Raw genomic sequence first — 20077 nt, forward strand, 5'->3', positions numbered from 1 at the left:
TACTTTAGTTCTCTTTAGGGAAAGGGCTCTGGATACAGAGCTGCCCCATTTTAAGAATGAATCCATTATGTGCAAAGGAATGAATTTCTACTCCCCATTAGTGCTGATCATCAGGTAGAGGTTGGACTTAATAACCTTTGAGTTTAGTTCCACATCTGAGATGCCTCCACATTGAATTCATGTCTGAATTGAAGCTACCTAGAGCTTCAGGAACAACAAAGGAAATCCTCAGGATCCTATCATGAGAGGCAAAGGTCTTTTATAGGACATCTGGACAGCAGGAAGCCCCTGCCCCTTTGACACAGAACAGCATTTTTCTCTTTCTAATACATGACAAATGCCCTCTAGGGAATGGAGACAGAATTATCAGACCAAGTGTCCTTACCCACAGAGAGCAGGTTCCAGGCATTCTCCAACATGACCTCTTTGTACAACTCCTTCTGAGGATAGTCCAAGAGGCCCCATTCCTCTAAGGTGAAGTCCAAAGCCACATCCTTGAAAGTCACCAACTCCTAAATTATCAAAAGTCATAGAACATAGAGCTGAAGGACATTTTAAAATTCCTCTAGTCTATCCCTGATCAACTGATAGGAAATAAGCACAAAGGGGATTGGTTAAAAGTCACACCTTTTGGGTGGCAGAATCAATATTTGAAACCTTTCTTAGGAAAATCTAAATCAATTGGAATAAAGCTGAAACAGGACTCCCTATGGAATCAGGGGAAAAGTATGTTTTATTATTCTGAAGTAGGTTGTGAGTAATATGGGGATCTTTGGGTTCCACAATAATGTGAAGGGAGAATTGTTAGTATACATTATAGAGATTAGATAAGGACTGCCGCACCCAGTTCTGAGATTAACCTAGGGTCTGTCTCTGTTCTCCTTTGGGAATGCTCAAGGAGGTAGCTGTTTATGATCAGGGCAGGGAAAACATATGGGGACAACTATCAATTAGATTTGTGACAACAGCCAATGATTGGCATAGAGGAACAGGAATAAAACCTTTCAAAGTGCATATAATACCTAGCAGTTCTGGATTTCCATGTCCCTCTCCCCTTGAGAGAGGTGTGCCATTTATTAAGATGCCTTAATAAAAAAATAATTTAACCACATTTAAATACTCTGTATTCATGAGCCATTTATAACAATTTGGGGGTTCATTTGGAATATAATGTAAATCTTTTCTGTATTTTCCCAGAAGAACACAAGAAAATAAGGCATGCAAACAGCTTGATTTAAAAGACACTTTCTTGGTGTTCTCTGAGGGGGTGGGGAGCAGGGGGGAATATCTCAGAGATTCCAGAGAAGATTGGCCTGGGGTTTGGAACTGAGAGTGATTAAAATGTCTGGGGGTATGAACCACGAGGTGGTGGACAGAACTGAAGCACAGCATTAACATTTGTGTAATCCTTGTACAAGAGAGATCCTCGACACTTTTCTGAACTCTGAGAAACTCCTTAAAAACATAAATTTGAAGGGGCGGCCAGGTGGCGCAGTGGATAGAGCACTAGCCCTGAAGTCAGGAGTACCTGAGTTCAAATCCTGCCTCAGACACTTAATAATTACCTAGCTGTGTGGCCTTGGGCAAGCCACTTAACCCCATTGCCTTGCCAAAAAAAAAAAAAAAAGAAATTTAAATTTGATTAGGTGCCTATAGGTCTGAAAACATATTGATAAGACAGATGTTTGACTCTGGGGTGGGGGTGGGGCTCAAAGAACCTATCTTGGACTTACAAAATGATCCTTTTGCTGTGGCTACAAATTCCTGACTCCTCCAGAGACTATCTCCACTTTCTCCAGATTTGGCTGGAACATTTAGACATTACATTCCACAAGTTCTAGGCCGGGGAGAAGCCTGGGAGTATGTGAGTTCTTTTCTATGTTTGTGTATATTAGTAATTACCTGTCCAACAGAAAAATGTATCTAACTGCTATCTCTGCTTTTGTATCATGCTTGCTCATAACTGCCCCCCCAAAATGTTATATAAACCCTATCCTCTGAACACTCAGAGACTGTCCAATTTGCATATTCTTTTACCCCAGCAACCCCCAGGATCCTTAAAGGAACTCCAAAATCAATCAAGTCCTGGTCTCTGTCTCACTTTGTGGACACTATAGAAGCACCCTGGCTCACTGAGAAGTCCTCCAGATGGGAGATCTATCCTGAAGGAGGCCAGAGGATAATAGGGTGCCCCAAGGGAGGGAGGGGAATTTGGGGTTCTCTCTCCAGGAATTTCCCCAAAATCTTAAAGCCTACAAGGGGAAGATTGTCAGTCAACATAAGGAGCAAGGGAGCTTAGTGGCCAGTACACAGAAGCCAGATGCCAGAGGAAAGGAAGCAAAGCAATTGGATAAAGGATGGTGTATGAATGAGTTTGAATGTTCCCATAGGGGTTATGTGTGTTTTGTGTGTTCATATGTTCTCTGTACAGTCTTGTGTAAATAGTCTGGGTTAGGTATTTCTGGGACTGGGGACAAAGTCTAAGTTTTAAACTGTGGGGGAGCTGGGAGTTGGGCAAAGGAGTTTCAGAAGGTGGGGGAGGAGGAAGTAGCCCTGCAGTGTCCCCTTCATGGAGATCAGCCCCTCCCTCACTGGGTCAGTGTGTGAAATTAGAGGGGGGGGGTGCTCTTTAAGAGAAAAAAGCTCTGGTTTGGGAAGAGTTTAAGAGAGAGAACTTTTAAGGGAAATATTGGAAGGAAGATTTCTTATTCTTATAACTGTCTGAGAAGGAACCCATGCTTTCACCCTAAGGGAATGATAGGTTGGACACATAGTAGTCTTGATCCCATCTCCTATCTTGTTAAGACTTGAACTCTAAACTGAGTTCAGCTGAGGAGTTCCCAGCCTGTGGAAATGGGGGGGGGGTGTGTCTGGAGATTCCAAGTTGTTAGCCTTAAAGGGAAAGACTGCATCACAGGTGAGGTGGTATCTGGTTGAGAAAGGGAGAAAATATAAAAGAAAAAAAACAGGGGTTGGGAGACACGTTTATTGAAAGGAAATCATGTTTAATTAATGCCTCTGTTCTGGCCTCTTGGTATAAAAGTTATTTTTAAGATTGACCCAAGTCTGAACTGGAGTTAAGGGAATCACTCTGAGGGTTTTAAAATAGGGGAATTAGTGTTGTTACATTCTGAAAAAATAGGTATGGAATGGGAGGAATTAAATAACCTAGACTGTTAAATTGATTTGGGATTTTAAACTCTATAGAAACACCTTTGAATTAAAGGAAAGTGGTATTGTGTTACTAAGAAGAAAAATGCAAAATTATTATCACAGATATTTACTGATTTCATTAGGGAAAAAGAAAACACAGGAAAGAGTTGTGAAGGACATTTAAGGAGAGGATTTATTAACTCTAATTTGTTTTGATGTTAAGCCTAATGATGACAACTGTATTTTTATTTTGGATGGAGTTTTTGGAATGTGAGTATTGGATTCTTTGTATAAGGTATTCTGAAGCTTTTACCAAACTAAACTGATGGAAAGTTTAGTTGTAGGATGGATAGTAAACTAAATAAACTGAGATTTCATCAAATGATTTGGTCTTTTGCCATTGGATTAATAACCATGGCATAAATAAGCATTGGGGTTTTAAATGTATCATATGTATGAGATTAGATTCTTGGAGGATCTGGTTATAACAGATATGGGGGGCTCTGACGGATGATTGAAATTAGTGTGGTCCCACTGTAAGGTAACTTATTGATGAGAAAGATGCATTTATCAGTTATGTGGTATTCTTTTGTAATGGCAGAGGGATTATATTATCTCATCTGAACATATAAGCTATTTGAATATTTGTAATATTAAAGCCTGGAATTAACATGTGATTGCTTTGAAGGGATAATAAGTGAAATATCAAAAATCATGCTCAACTCTGGGATAGATTTGTGGGTTCATATATATTGGAATTAAAAATACATGTTGGGAAATTTAAAGTCATCTTGTTCTAATGGTTTGAAAGAACTCTGAAAGTAATACTTTGTATGTTAAGGATGGATGTCTATTAGCTAAACAAGTTTATGTATAGAAGTTTCTAGCTATATTTGTAAACTGAGAATATTTTAAGTAGATATACATTCCAAAACTGTGGTTGTTTGCTTTGAATTAAAAGCACCTATGTAATATGAGAAAGAACACAAGAAAGATTATTGGAGATTTTTCTGTGACAATATTTAGCTGATTGTTCTTTGAGAATTTAGGAGATGGGCAATCTCATACCCAAAGGGGCTATTTATTTGTTGAAAAATACAACAGGATACAAGGAGGGTAAGATAGTCAAGGGTAATTTGAAATAACATCTTTATATAGAGATAAAGTAGATATGATTTCAAACAAAGGGATGTGGGTCTGGAGATCAGAGGCCTTGAGTAAGAGGAAGATGATAGGCATGCAGGGCCAGAAATAGTTAGAATTCCTGGTTAACAAGGACCCAGGAAGGACACTCAGAGATTTAAGTAGGGGATTCATTAATTGGGGCCCCATTAAATGGGAATTTAGGGAATTGGACTCACTTGAAATTCTAATTAGCTAAAATTATGATATTAGATCATAGAACTTTTAATCAAGTTTCTCTTTTTATGTCAGATACTAGGATGGACAGCAAGAAGGAAGTATTAGTGGGTCAATGTGTTCTTAGAGCCAAAGAAGCTGAGGGGCTGAAGATCTCAGGTGTTGGGGTATACAGTTTAAAGGGTAGCTTTTCAGTGTGGTCTGAAGTTGGACCCTTTCAGACCTGACTTCCCCAAAGTGACATTTGGATAATGTCTCACCTGGCAGAATAAATCTGGCCTAGGACATCTGACAACCTGCATGACCTTTGCTTGGACACTGACAGTCAAAAATTATATCTATAAAGGAATTTTCCTTTGATGTCCTGGATCTTTACAGTAACTAAGCAAATCTGAAAAAGAAGTTTTAGGTCAATTGGATTTGATAGCCAGATAGGTTAGGTGTGTGACTCTGACACCTGCTGACAGCTACATGTTTAGATAGGAATTAAGATTCCTTAATTTTTATGTTAGGGGGATATTGAGATAAAGAGAAGAATGGAAATTTTTAGGACAATTACAGTTTCATTATCTAGTTTATGGAAAGGTTTGTGAGTTAGATAAGTACATCTGCAAAAGGAAAATCTATGGTATATTTGGGAATATTTTGGAAAAAAATCCATTTTGGTTAAGGATGTTCCAGTCGTCATTGTAATGAGAACAAAAGGTTAAGACTATTACAAGCTTAAGTTAATGTGGTTATTGCTCAGTGGAGTTACTCATGTAGTGAAATACTTATGGAAGTTTATTGTGCTAAAGTGAAGTATGTATGTCAATATGACAGTAAAGCAAAGTGCAAATTGTAATGAGCTACAGAATCTCATTCTCTAATGATGAAAATCTATTTTGATCTGAGTGTGAAGGAGTTTCCACACTAGAAAAGAAGGTCTCAGCAAGTCACCTATGTTGGAGAGGACCTTTTTGGAAGAGATTCAAAGGATACAGAAGGACATCCAGATGACTACAGGGTAGAAGAGAAGAGACAAGGAGAGACAATTCATCTCCACCATCTCTTGCCTGTATGTACATTGTTTACTCAGGGGATCTGTATGACACCCATCCTTATGCCCCTTCCCTTATGGAAAGGAGGAAGAGAGGCATATGTGCTCCAATAAAGAAAAGGAGGTCAACATTATTGGATGGCAGGATTATAACCTACCAGGGAGAGTCCTATCTCTGATTTAGAGAATAGGGGATAAATAATGGCGGGAAAAGAATCTAGCTGACAGAAGTCATTACCCAATCTTTTAGTATGACTAACTGTTGGACTTGCAGTGTTATCCACAATAGTTTGACAACTGGCCTTGGGTGCCAGTGCCCCTGAGTCCAGCCTAGATTCTCAGTTCCTGGTCAAGGGTGCATTGTAGCATAAGTCACTGGTCCAGAGGAGAGAACAAAAGGGGGCTTATTTTTTTCTTTTAGTTTTTGCAAGGCAATGGGGTTAAGTGACTTGCCCAAAGTCACACAGCTAGGCAATTATTAAGTGCCCTAGGCCAGATTTGAACTCAGGTACTCCTGACTCCAGGGTTGGTGCTCTATCTACTGCACCACCTAGCTGCCCCTACAACAGTGGCTTATGACTAAATCAGCTAGGGGTGACTATTGTTTATACCAGTTTGGACAAGACATTTTCCTGGGAAGTGGCAAATGTTTGTGGACTTATATCCAGAAACAGGATACTTATTCTGGACTGTACAACTTACAGTTAGGTAGACTGAGACTCATGTGAAATGTAATGATGGTACCTGGATTCCTTGTCAGGATGCATTATAGTTGAAGAAAATTATGATTACCACTGCATATACCCATCTAGAAGGATTGCTCAGGGAAATGTTATCTAGACTTATGGGCCTACTACTGGGGACAGATGGGAGTTAGGGCTATGGAAATCCAATTTATATCCTGATTAGATTCTAAGCTGTAATGGAAACAATTGCCAATTGGACACCAAGGACCCTGGACTGGCTGGTTGGCTAGGTCATGCAAACTAGAGAGAATTACTCAACACAGAGTTGTATTAGACAATCTATTGGTTGGAGAAGGTAGTAAATTAAATCTGTCACATTGCTGCTTAAAAGATAGATGACAACAGACAAGCAGTAAAAGAAATAAGAAGGGACATCAGAAAGTTTGCAAACCTGGAAAATAGGGTGGGTTCATGATAAGGAAGTAAAAATCTTGATAGAAGAAAAGTCAGTAGTCTTGTCAATAACAAGGATTGTGATTTAAGAAAGAAATCACTGATAAAGTGTGGAACCCAAATTCTTATTAAAAAAAGAAAATGGCAGGTGGCTAGGTGGCACAGTTGGATAGAGCACTGGTCTTGGATTCACGAGTACCTGAGTTCAAATCTGGCCTCAGACACTTAATTACCTAGCTGAGTAGCCTTGGGCAAGCCACTTAACCCCATTTGCCTTGTGAAAAAAAACCTAAAAAAAAAATGGGGAATTATGAGGGATATGGGAGTTTTTGGAAGACCTTGAAGAAAGAATTGTGAATTTACATTACAAAGACTAGGGTCTGCGTATATTATTGCCTGTGGGCAGGTACCACAGTTAAGACAAAAGACTTGAGGGGCAGCTAGGTGGTACAGTGATAAAGCACTTGCCCTGGAGTCAGGAGTACCTGACCCTTAATAATTAACTAGCTGTGTGGCCACTTAACCCTATTTGCCTTGCAAAACTTAAAAAAAAAAGACAAAAGACAAAAGGAGGGGCGGAGCCAAGATGGCAACAGGAGAAGAGTCTCTCTTAGGTGCTCTCTCTCAAAACTTATAAAATAAGGACTCTAACTAGATTTTTGAGAAACAGAACCCATGGAGGGATCCAGTAAGGCAGTTCTCCAGCCCAAGGTAACCTGGAAAATAGTGGAATGGCTCAGCTACATGAAGTTAGAGGAGCCACCCACCAGAGTGAAGGAACTTGAGCCTCGCAGAGGCAACCCCAGGGTGCCTGGGAGCCATGGCTCAGGACAGTGGGGACAGTTTCCTGACTAGAAGAGAAGATGAGCACCAGGCACAACTTGGAAGATGGGGGCTGCCTTTGCCAGAGGGAGCACAGGAAGCCTAGCCCTCAGGACACTCATTGAGCAGCAGCAGGACTCCAGATCCAGGAACTGAAAACAGGCAGAGCTGATAAGCAGGAGCCCCCAGGCAACTCAGCCTTGAGTACTCAGTCTAGGTAGGGGAGTAGACAGAGACTTCCAAGGTCTGTTCTCTGTCCATGGAACAGTACTCTGGGGCTCTGTCCACATTCAGATACTGATAGCAGTCTAGGCCCCCCCCCCCAGCCCCATGGAGGAGGGATGCACTTGTGGTCATTCACAGGCCAGGAGGGAGGACACACTGAGATCCTTGGGAGGGGGGGATGTCCCAATAATACTCAAAAGCTTAGGAAGCAACCAAAGAACAGGCACAGGCTGGGGAAATGAGTAAACAGAGAAAAATGAGGAACACTATTGAGAAATGCTTTGCCTATGATCCCAAGAAAGATCAAAATACTCAGTCAGAAGATGAAGAAGTCCAAGCTCCTGCAACTAAAGACTCCAAAAAAAACCCAGAAATTGGGCTCAGGCTGACAGAGCTCAAAAGATTTTGAAAATCAAGTGAGGGAGATAGAAGAAAAATTGGGAAAAAAGATGAGAGAGATGCAAGAAAAACATGAAAATGAAGTCCGCAACTTAGTCAGGGAGATCCAAAAAAATGCTGAAGAAAATAGCATGCTAAAAACCAGCTTAGGTCAAATGGATAAAACAGTTCAAAAAATTATTGAGGAGAAGAATGCTTTAAAAAGCAGAAATGGCCAGATGGCAAAAGAGATAAGAAAGCTCCCTGAGGAAAACAATCCTTCAGATGTAGAATGGAGATGAAGGAAGTTGCTGACTTTACAAGAAGTCAAGACACAATACTTCAAAACTAAAAGAATGAAAAATTAGAAGAAAATGTGAAATATCTCATTGAAAAAACAACAGATCTAGAAAACAGATTCAGGAAACATAATTTAAAAATGATTGGGATACCTGAAATTAATGATCAGGAAAAGAGCTTTGACATCATTTTTAAAGAATTCCTACAGGAAAACTGCCCAGATATCCTAGAAGCAGAGGGCAAAATAGAAATTGAAAGAATCCACTGATCTCCCCTGGAAAGAGATCCAAAAAAACCAACCCACAGGAATATTATAGCCAAGTTCCAGAACTCCCAAGTCAAAAAGAAAATATTACAAGCAGCCGGAAGGACACAATTCAAATATCATGGAGCTGCAGTCAGAATCACACAGGACTTAGCAACTACATTAAAGGGTCCTAGGGCTTGGAATGTAATAGCCCATAAGACAAAATAGCTCAGGGGGGGCTGCTAGGTGGCGTAGTGGATAAAGCACTGGCCCTGGAGTCAGGAGTACCTGGGTTCAAATCCAGTCTCAGACACTTAGTAATTACCTAGCTGTGTGGCCTTGGGCATGCCACTTAACCCCATTTGCCTTGCAAAACCTAAAAAAAAAAAAAAAAAGACAAAATAGCTCAGAATGCAACTACCCAGCAAAACCACACATCCTCTTCCAGGGAAAAAGATGGACTTTCAATGAACCAGGGGAATTTCAAATGTTCCTGTTGGAATGGCCAGAGCTGAACAGAAAGTTTGATCTTCAGGTAAAGGACTCAGGTGAAGCACAGAGATTGGAGGAGAAGGGGAAAAATATGATAAAGATGATAAACTACATGTATTCCAGCACAGAAAAATGATACTGATAATACTCATAGGAAACTTCTCATTTAATAGAGCAGGTAGAAGGAGCTCTTATAGATGAAGCACAGGAGAGAGCTGAATTTGAAGATATAATATTTTGTAAAAATGGAGTCAATGGCTAAAAGGGAAATGTAATGGGAGTAAGAGAAAAGAGAATAGGTTAAGATATTACATATAAGATTTCTTCATTACAATGAGCTATTGCAATGATATGGAAGGGGGAAGGTGAGGGAGGATGAGGGAACCTTCATTCTCATCAGAGGTGGCTCAGAGAGGAAACAGCATATATACTCAATGGAGTATAGACATCTAGAATAAGGAGAGAAGAGGAATGGGGGATGGGGGGATGTGAGTTATGGAGGAGAGGGTGGACTGTGGGGGAGAGTGGTCAGATATAACATGTTTTCTTCTTTACTTCTTGCAAGGGGCTGGGATTGGATGGCCTGTCTGGGACCACAGGGCAGGGTGGTTGCTGGGCCTTAGGGGTGGTAGGTGGGCTCTGGGCCTCTTGGCCCCAGGGCCAATGCTTTGTCTGCTGCCACTAAGCTACCCTACAGCACATTTAAAAAGGTGGTCAGAGTGAAAGGAGAGAGAAAATATAGTATATGGTAGTGGGGAAGTAATGGCAACAGTGGAAAATTATGGAAGCAGCTTTTGTGATGGACTTATCCTAAAGAATGTGATCCACCCGTGACAGAGCTGGTGGTGTTAGAACACAGTCTGAAGCACATATTTTATCATTATTATTTTTGTTATTTTTTTGGGGGGAGGGGGTTGCGGGGTGGATGGGGTTGTACAGCTGGGTGTTTGTTGGTTGTATGAAGCCGGATTTGGGCTCAGGTGGTCCTGGCTCCAGGGCCAGTGCTCCATCCAATGTGCCACTTATCTGCCCCTATTACTATTATTATTATTATCATTATTTTAATTTTTTCCCTTTTTTTGCTCATGAGGGTCTATATTTTGGGGGGAGGGGGTATTAGTTTACTCTTAAACAAGAATATTTTAATAATGTATTTAAAAAAGTCATTTCTTCAAAAATAAAGACAAAAGACTTAGCCTCAATCTGATCAAAACCTGAAATTAGGTTAGGTCTGTCCCTTCTAGTTCTGAGATTAACCTAGGGTCTGTGTCCTCCTTTGTGCAAGCTCAAGTAGGTAGCTGTTCTTGTGAACAGCCCAAAGAAAACAAAGTTAAAATAAAGATCTAAATGAAAGAAAAGAGCACATATCTGGATGAAATCATTTAGAGGATCATAAGGAGATATTATTAATCAGAATCTGGACTGCACTAAGTGGAGAAAACAGTTATCTCTTGTTATAATGAGGACTTGAGTTCATTTTGGGGATATCCTCTGGCTAAAACTGCTTATACTTTTGCTTTATGATTGATTTCATTTTTTTTGTCATAGATTCATTACATAAAATATTTCCTTATCAAGAAAAATGTTTCTACGTGGAGAACAGATGGTTGTTTGATTTTTTAAAAAAAAAGCAATATTTAACTGTCTTCAGATCTTCTTGACTTAATTCATCAGAAAAAATATTGTTGGTTCCTTTGTAAGAAATCCAAACATACCCCTAGAATTCTAGAAATTTGAGAGAGCACATATTAAGAGAAAAGGCCCACTGACGGATCATAAAACAGGAGAGAATAGCTAAACTCAAACTACCCTAATACTGGGGAAGGGTCATTTCTGCTTCCCATCTATAACATGTACAGAAAGTGCTTTGCCAATGTGCTTAGAACTTAATAGCCTTCCATTTCACTTTCTTCCATTTCCATCATATGGATGATTCACTTTATTAGAGAATCTGATGTTTGAGAACCATTCTCCATCCTATGCATAAAATTAGCTTTTTGTTATCCATTATTATGATTTCTTCTTTTAAGAAGGTAATTGAAAAAGCTAGAGAGAATGGGCTGAGGCAGGATGGTGACAAGAGCGGATCATGTCTTAGGTGTTCTCTCATAAATCTTCAAAACTAAGGACTCTAAATTTTCTAGAGACAGAAACGACAGAGGGACCCATTGGGGCAGTTCTCCTACTCAAGGTAACCTGAAAAAGAGCAGAAAGGCTCTGCTCCCTGGGGTTGGAGGGGGGGCCCGCCAGAGGGGTGTCCTGCCAGAGTGAAAGAACTTCATGAAGCCTCCCAGAGGCAGCCCCAGGGTGCTGGGACCAGCTGCTCACAGCAGCAGGGGAATTTCCTGAGCTACACCCCGGGGGAGCACCGGGCACAAATTGGGGGAGCAGTGGGGGGACCCCTGCCAGAGCGAGCATGTGAAGCCCAGCCCTCAGGGCACACAGTGAGCAGCTTGGCCAGATCCAGGAAACAGAAGCAGGTGGGGCTGGTAAGCAGGAGCCCCCAGGGCATAAGCCCATTGAAACTAGGGAGGGGAGTGAAGAGAGAGAGACTCTCCAGCTCTGTCCTCTGCTCCTAGAACAGGACTCTGGGGCTCTGAACACATTCAGATACTGATCACAGTCTAGCCCCCCCCACCTCAGCCCCATGGCAGAGGGGGGCGCTTATGGTCATTCACAGACCAGGAAGGAGGACAGAGCCTCACACACTGAGACCCTTGTGGGAGTGTCCCAAAAGCTCAGGAAGCACCCCCAAAACAGGCTTAGGCTGGGAAAATGAGCAAGCAGAGAAAAAAGAGGAACACCATTGAGAAATACATTATCTATGATCCCAAGAAGGATCAATATACTCAGTCTGAAGATGAGGAAGCACAAGCTCCTGCATCTAAAGACTCCAAGAAAAATAGAAATTGGGCTCAGGCTATGACAGAGTTCAAAAAAGACTTTGAAAATCAAATGAGGGAGTTACAAGAAAAACTGGGAAAAGAAAGGAGAGAGATGCAGGAAAAACATGAAAATGAAGCTAGCAGTTTAGTCAAGGAAATCCAAAAAAATGCTGAAGAAAATAGTTTGCTAAAAACCAGCTTAGGTCAAATGGATAAAACAGTTCAAAAAGTCATTGAGGAGAAGAATGCTTTAAAGAACAGAATGGGCCAGATGGAAAAAGAGATAAGAAAACCCTGAGGAAAACAAATCCTTCAGACAAAGAATAGAACTCAGGGAGATTGATGAATTTACAAGAAATCAGGAATCAATACTTCAAAACCAAAAAAAAGGAAAAATTAGAAGAAAACGTGAAACATCTCATTGAAAAAACAACTGATATGGAAAACAGATTTAGGAAAGATAATTTAAAAATTATTGGAATACCTGAAAGTCATGATCAGGAAAAGAGCCTTGACATCATTTTCAAAGAATTACTACAGGAAAATTGCCCTGATATTCTAGAAGTAGAGGGCAAAATAGAAATGGAGAGAATCCACCAATCCCCCAGAGAAAGAGATCCCAAAAAACCAACCCCTAGGAATATTATAGCCAAGTTCCAGAACTCCCAAGTCAAAGAGAAAATATTACAAGCAGTCAGAAGAACACAATTCAAATATCGTGGAGCTGCAGTCAGGATCACACAGGACTTAGCAGCAACTACAGTAAAATCTCATAAGGCTTGGAATATAATATATATACCGGAAGGCAAAAGAGCTTAGAATGCAACCGAGAATCAACTACCCAGCAAAACTGAATGTCCTCTTCCAGGGAGAAAAATGGACTTTCAATGAACCAGGGGAATTTCAAATGTCCCTGTTGGAATGGCTGGAGCTGTACAGAAGGTTTGATCTTCAAATACAGGACTCAGGTGAATATAAAGATTGGAGGAGAGGGGGAAAATATGAGGGACTTGATGATGATGAACTGCATGTATTCCTACATAGAAAAATGACACTGACAATACTCATATGAACCTTCTCAGTTAATAGAACAGGTAGAAGGAGCTTTTATAGTTGAAGCACAGGAGAAAGCTGAATTTGAAGATAAAATATGGTGTAAAAATGGAGTCAATAGGAAAAAAAAGGGAAATGTAATGGGAAAAAGAAAAAGGAGAGGGGGAATAGGCCAAGATATTTCATATAATAAGATTTTTCTTCATTATAATGAGCTATTGCTATGATATGGAAGGGGGTAGGCAAGGGGGAATGCGGGAATCTTTGCTGTCATCAAAGGTGGCTAGGAGAGGAAACAGCATATATACTCAATGGGGTATAGACATCTGGAGTAAGAAGGAGGTGGGGGGGCACAGGGAGAAGCGGGGGGGGGGGGGTGATGTGAGTGATGGAGGAGAGGATGGACCATGGGGACAGGGTGGTCAGATATAACACATTTTCTTTTTTACTTTTTCCAAGGGGCTGGGATTGGATGGCCTGTCCAGGACCATAGGGCCTAAGGGGTGGTAGTGGGGCTCAGGGACTCTTGGCCCCAAGGCCAGTAATCTGTCTGCTGCGCCACTCAGCTACCCCACCGCAGAGTCAGAGTGAAAGGAGAGAGAAAATATAGTACATGGTAGTGGAGAAATACAAAAGGAGGGAGTTGAGATCAGCAATGGCAACGGTGGAAAAATAAGGAAGTAACTTTTGTGATAGACTTATCATAAACAATGTGATCTACCAGTGACAGTTGTTGGTGTTGGAACAAAGACTGAAGCATATCTGTTGTTATTATTATTATTATTATTATTATTATTATTATTATTATTATTATTATTTATTTGGGGGGGTGCAGGGTAAATGGGGCTGGGTGGCCTGCCTGGGGCCGCATAGCAGAGTGATCATTGGGTGTCTGAGGCCGGATTTGGACCTGGGTGCTCCTGGCTCAAAGGCCAATGCTCTGTCTGCCACCCAGCTGCCCCTACTATTATTACTATTTTATTTTATTTGGGGTCTTTTTTTTTCTTCATTTTTTGGTTTTTGCAGGGCAGTGGGGTTGGAGTGGCTTGCATGTCACATGGCTGGGTGACTGCTGGGTGTATGGGGCCGGATATGGCCTCGGGTGCTCCCATCTCCAGGGCTGGTGCTCCATCCATTGCGCCACCTTGCCATACCTATAATTATTACTATTATTTTTTAATTTTAATTTTTTCTCTCCCCTTTATTGCTCAAGCGAATCTATATTTTTTGGGGGAGGGGGTATTTTGTTTACTCTAAACAAGAATATTTTATTAATGTATAAAATAACATTTGTACAAAATGAGAATAAATATTAAATATAAAAAAAAGAAAAAGCTGGAGAGAATTACATGACTTGAGGCAAAGAAAAATGAACTGAATCAGGAGAATGTTTTAGACATTAAAAGCAATATTGTGGGGGCAACTAGGTGGTGCAGTGGATAGAGCACCAGCCCTGGGGTCAGGAATCCCTGAGTTCAAGTCCAGCCTCAGACACTTAATAATTACCTAGCTGTGTGGCCTTGGGCAAGCCACTTAACCCCATTGCCTTGCAAAAAACCTTACAAAAGTAAAAAGAAAGAAAGAAAAGCAATATTGTACAATAACTGTGAATGGCTTAGCTACTTTCAGCAATACAATAACCCAAAACTAATCCAAAGGACTAATAATGAATCATACTATTCACCTACAGTGAAAGTACTGATCATCTGAATACACACTAAAGCATGATATTTTTCATATTCTCTCATTTTGTTCCTTTTGAGTCATCTTGAAAAAATGAAGAATATGGAAATGTGCTCCATGACTACACAGATAAACCTAAACCAGCTTACATCTCAGAAAAAGGATGAAGGTGGGGAAAAAGAGAAGGTGGGGAGAAAGAGAAGGAGCAAATGATGGAATTTAGAACTCAGAATTTTTAAAAAATTAAAAATTTGATCTATGGTTTATTTCTAATCCACATTGCACCTTTCACTTCCTTTGTTCTATTATTTTACTTCTAAACAATTCGGACTTTACTGCTCTATTCCACTTTCTGAAATTCCCAAGAATTTTTAAATTGTTTCTTTTCTCTAGGGTGCCAAGAGTTGTTTTGCTTCATTGTATAGTACACATTGTATAGGATCTTATTTAAAGGAAAGCTGTTCTTTTTTCAGAAACTAAACTGATTTCTAATTGATTCCCTCAATTATAGCAATTAGAAGCTACTCCAAACATTCCCCACCATCATGGGGGTGAATTACAAACTTCCTTTGAAGGACCATCTCAGACATCTCCTCATTACTCATATGGCTCTACTTCACTGAGATTTCTGACTGACTTCTCTACCAGGCCCCTGAAATGGGACCTTCTCCTCATCCTAAACCCTTCTCATCCTTCTGCTAAGGTGTCAGTGACTTGAGGCTAAGGGAATAAAAATCCTGGAATCTGCCATAACAAGTGTCCCAAAAACAAAATGGAAAATAGATTGGGGAAAAAAAATACACAAAAGTGAAGGACAACCTAGAAAACCAAGGCAACCAAGAAAAGGAAATGCCAGTGGAAAAAACTCACAAAACACCTTCAGAGAAACCCCAAAAATCTAATATTGCAAATTCCAGGAGTCATAATGGATAAAATTTAGCAATTCAATTCAGAAAAAAAAATTCCTGCAAGTCATGCAAAGAAAAGTCTTTCAAAATCAAGGGAAAAATCTTAGAAAAATGAAAGACTCTTCCAAGTCCATCAGAAATGAAGATAGAGTGGAAAAAAACAGACCCCAAAAAGCAGGCTAGGATGACCTATCCTGTGAGAAGATTGAATTGCTCCTCTAACATTTACTCTATTTATTACTTGGGGGAGGGGAAGGCAAGGCAATGGGATTAAGTGACTTGCCCAGGGTTACACAACTAGGCAATAATGAAATGTCTGAGGCAGAATTTGAACTCAAATATTCCTCACTTTAGAGCTGGTGCACACTCTAGGTGACCCCTCATTATCATTTATTATTAGCCCTATTTAAAATTAATTGCTTTTGTCCTGTGGCTGTCCAACTCTTAGTTTTCAATCTAAATTTAAGATGGTCTGTGATGGGTCAGATAGAAAAATCCTGCTCTTGCTAATCACTGTTCTATTCTTGCCTCAAGAAATTCGCTAACCTTGGGAGATGCATGTATTAAGAGAGCCATGATTTTTTTTTAGGTTTTTTGCAAGGCAAATGGGGTTAAGTGACTTGCCCAAGGCCACACAGCTAAGCAATTATTAAGTGTGTGAGGCCGGATTTGAACTCAGGTACTCCTGACTCCAGAGCCGGTGCTTTATCCACTGCGCCACCTAGCCGCCCTCCTGAGAGCCATGATTTTTTTTAAGATGAAGGATGCTTATAGAATTTACTGATAATTTCATTTCTAGAGATCAAACAACATATCAAAATTTCTGGGATTCAGATAAAGTCATTCTTTGCTATACATTAAGAATAGAGAAATAAGGAAGACCCGAAGCCCCCAGCTCAAAGACACAGAGAGTAGTGGAGGTTTAAGAAATGATTCAGCAAAGAGGTCTTAATGATTCATAGACCATCCTCTATATCTATGGAAATGGAAACTTAAAACTTGTTATCCAAACCTGCTTTCTCAGCCTCTATGTTTGTCTCTACCTTATCAAGGTTTGTATCTCTCCAGCTAGAAATCTGAATAGTGACTCTATCTGAGAAATTAGCCTGGCCCTCATCTGTTTCCATGAATTGTCCTTCCCAGTTGTGACAATGAGAGGGAGATTATCCAAGGATAGCAGGTCTGGTTATCTCTCTAAGCATCCCAAATATATTTCTCTATTTATGACAGTTTAGAATAGGAGAAATCCTAGGTTTTGTATGTCTATAACATATCTAATAACAACAAATCCTCAAGTCAGGAGCGAGACACTAGTCCTGCTGCTCATGGGATCTGACATGGAAGAGGATCATCAAGTAATCAATGGCAGCTCCATGCACTCATATCTGACCTGACTGCTTGGTCCCCAAAAGTTTAGAACCCTTTTCTTGTTTTGCTCTTGGGAGACATTTCTGAAATGTCTACAGAATGAACTTAGTGAATCAGCTTCATAAACTTCATTTGTTTTAATTCTAAAATCTAATTATGAAGTTTACAATAATTAATGTTGTGGGGCAGCTAGGTGGCATAGTGGATAAAGCACCAGCCTTGGAGTCAGGAGTACCTGGGTTCAAATCTGGTCTCAGACACTTAATAATTACCTAGCTGTGTGGCCTTGGGCATGCCACTTAATCCCATTTGCCTTACAAAAAAAAATAATAATAATTAATGTTGCTCAAGTCTGACTGGACTGCACTCACCAGGGGTGGAGGTCCAGGGCTCCCAGGGATCATTCCCTCCAGGCTCCCTGCTTGGTCGAGGCTTTGATTCTCTGCAGACTGAACTGGGCAGGTAGAAAGATCTTGGTAGCTCAGAGGTCTTTCCATTCTCTTCTGAGGCAGGAGGCTGGTCTATAAGGAATGAACAGGAGTTATAAAGGCCCAGGTCCTGTCCTCAGGACAGAGATTACATTTGAAAGAAGGAGGGAGGTCATTTAAAGGAGATTTTGACTGGGTGGACAATCCACATAAACATATTGCAGAGATGAGGGATGGCTGAGGGTGTTCACTTTTTTGTCTGAGTTGTCTTGAGTTTATGATGTTAATACCCCATGACCAAAACCATTTTTTTTCTCCCCCCCCCCCAAAGGGGAGGCAGCAGAAAGGGTCAGGTTTAGAAATGAAGACTATACAGGAAGACTCTTCCTCCTCTTCTGTATCCTAACCATCCTTCTACAATGAGGGTGTTTTAGAATCCTAGATAGGATGAGACCAATCTAAATCACTGAGGTTCCTGGGTCAGAACTTTCCCTCCTATAGATTCTTTGCCCTCCGAACAGCCCCTCTCCCAAACTAAAACACACAGCAGGAGGATGAGGTCAGGGAAGCAGGAGTTCGCTTTTGGGGAGGGGGTGAGAGGGAGAGTTTGGGAGGCAAGTCACTGTAACCCAGCTCACGTTAGGAAGGTCAGGGACATTGGATAGGGGCAGAAGGCCTCAAAGTGGACACTGAGGCTGGGAAATTAAGATGACTGTGTCGTGATATCTCCCTAGGAGCCAGGAAGACCCCAGTACAGCTGAGATTTGGAATCCCTAAAGGGCAAGTGGAGCAGTTGAGCCAGTGGCTGGGATCTGATGGGAACCAGACCAAGAGACAGGTACAGATAAAGTGGGGACAGGCAGGAACTCTTTCCAGGGAGAAAGGACTCATGAAGGTTGAAAGCAAGACACTTGAGTCCTGTGAAGTTTAGGGAATACATGACACAATAGTAAATCTGGGGTATGAGGGAGACTGAGTGAGTGAGAAGTCATTGAGAGTCTGAAAAACAGCTAGAGACAGGAAACTGGTCCAGTATGCAGGTTACAGAGGGAAGTGTACTCCTGGAGGACCCCCAGGATATTCACCATGAGGTCATAAGAGTTGGCAGAAGTTAAGAAGCAGTTAGGGCAGGGAGAGAGGGCCTGGTTAAGACCAACCTAGGACCTACTGGTCTCAACTCCAAGGGAAGAGGACAAATGAGTCTCAGATTAAGCCCACTTGGTCATAGTTTAGGCCTGATTGATTCAGAGTGAATGAAAATAGGAAGAGTTTCTGTTTGGGTCAGAAAGCCTGGGGTGGCTAGGTGGCTCAGTGGATAGAGCACCAGTCCTGGAGTCAGGACCTGAGTTCAAATCCGTCCTCAGACATTTAATAATGACCTAGCTGTATGGCCTTGGGCAAGCCACTTAACCCCACCTTGTAAAAACCTAAAAAAAAGAAGAGTCTGAGGCTGTTCCCCTCCCAGCACTGGTAGATTTATTTTTGACTATGCAAGAGGTCCATGGTCATTTCCTTTCTTACTAGCCTTAACCACTGAGGAATCCTCAGGCTCTTACTCTCCAACAAAAATGTTTTTTCTTCTTTTCTAGAAATGGTCATTCTTGGCCTCTCCTCACCTCTCACTTATGTTCTAACTTTAATGACTGAATGGGTTTTGCCTCAAACTGTAACCTCGGAAAAATCTAGCTTTAAAAGACCAAAGTCGCCCACTACATGCAGAGCCATCCCTAGTCCTCCTGTCCCCTATCTGGCCAATGGGTCCAGATGCCTTCAGAGAAGGGGAGATTGGTGACTTTGCCCTGCCCCCCTCAATTCAATCCAATTCACTGGCCTGCCATGTCATCACCTACCTCTTCTCATGGTCTCCTTGGAGAACACCAACAGCAGGAAAAGGCCTGAGGAGGACCCTCCCTACCCCCCATCCCTTCAAAAGCCCTGCCTTTCCTAGGAGTGTGTGGGTGGGTGGTGTCCAGCTGTTTCTGTCAGGTTCAATTCGCCTGATCTCATTTTGAGATTTCTTATAAAAAATGATCATAGAGTTTGACTACGAACCAGCAAAGTAAGAAAAACGGCCCATGTTTCTTCACTTAGACTCACAGAGCCATCATGCATGATAGGGAGCCCCCAAAACTGAGCTCAAAGAAAGCCTCTTTCTAGAAGGACATATTTACTATGGAGTCAGAGGGCAGGGTCTTCACTAGGTGGGATCAGGAAGGAGTTGTGGTTTGAGTCCCTACAACTCTGGGGATGATTTCATTCACTTCAGAAAAGGCCACTCCAGCAACCAGATTTAGATCTTCACAAAGCATGAGGGAGTGGTCTCCTCCTGATAATAACGAAATAAATAGCTGCTTCAAAAACAAGCTAAATTAGGGTCACTAGGTGGCTCAGGGGATAGAGCACAGGCCATGGGAGGACCTCAAAACTTAATAATGACCTAGGTGGGTGACCTTGGGCAAGTCATTAAGCCCAATGCCATGCAAAAAAAAAAAACCCAAAGGAAGCTAAATAACCAGGAAACATTGTTTAGCTGACCAAAGGCTCAATTAGTCATAAATTTGTACAGAGGCACCATTTATTGTTCAGACAGCACAAGGA

At 41.2% G+C, this 20077-nt stretch overlaps 1 protein-coding gene across 1 annotated transcript in view; it reads right to left on the reverse strand.

Moving 5' to 3' along the window:
- The window catches only part of LOC141499677 (uncharacterized), a 74309-nt gene that overhangs the window by 29587 nt on the left and 24645 nt on the right, over positions 1-20077 (reverse strand). Inside the window, 2 exon segments of the mRNA XM_074202325.1 lie at positions 386-512; positions 17423-17572. Coding sequence (XP_074058426.1) covers positions 386-512; positions 17423-17572 — 277 coding nt within the window.

This window comes from Macrotis lagotis, chromosome X (assembly GCF_037893015.1).
Source record: "Macrotis lagotis isolate mMagLag1 chromosome X, bilby.v1.9.chrom.fasta, whole genome shotgun sequence".
In the NCBI taxonomy this organism is placed as follows: Eukaryota; Metazoa; Chordata; class Mammalia; order Peramelemorphia; family Peramelidae; genus Macrotis; species Macrotis lagotis.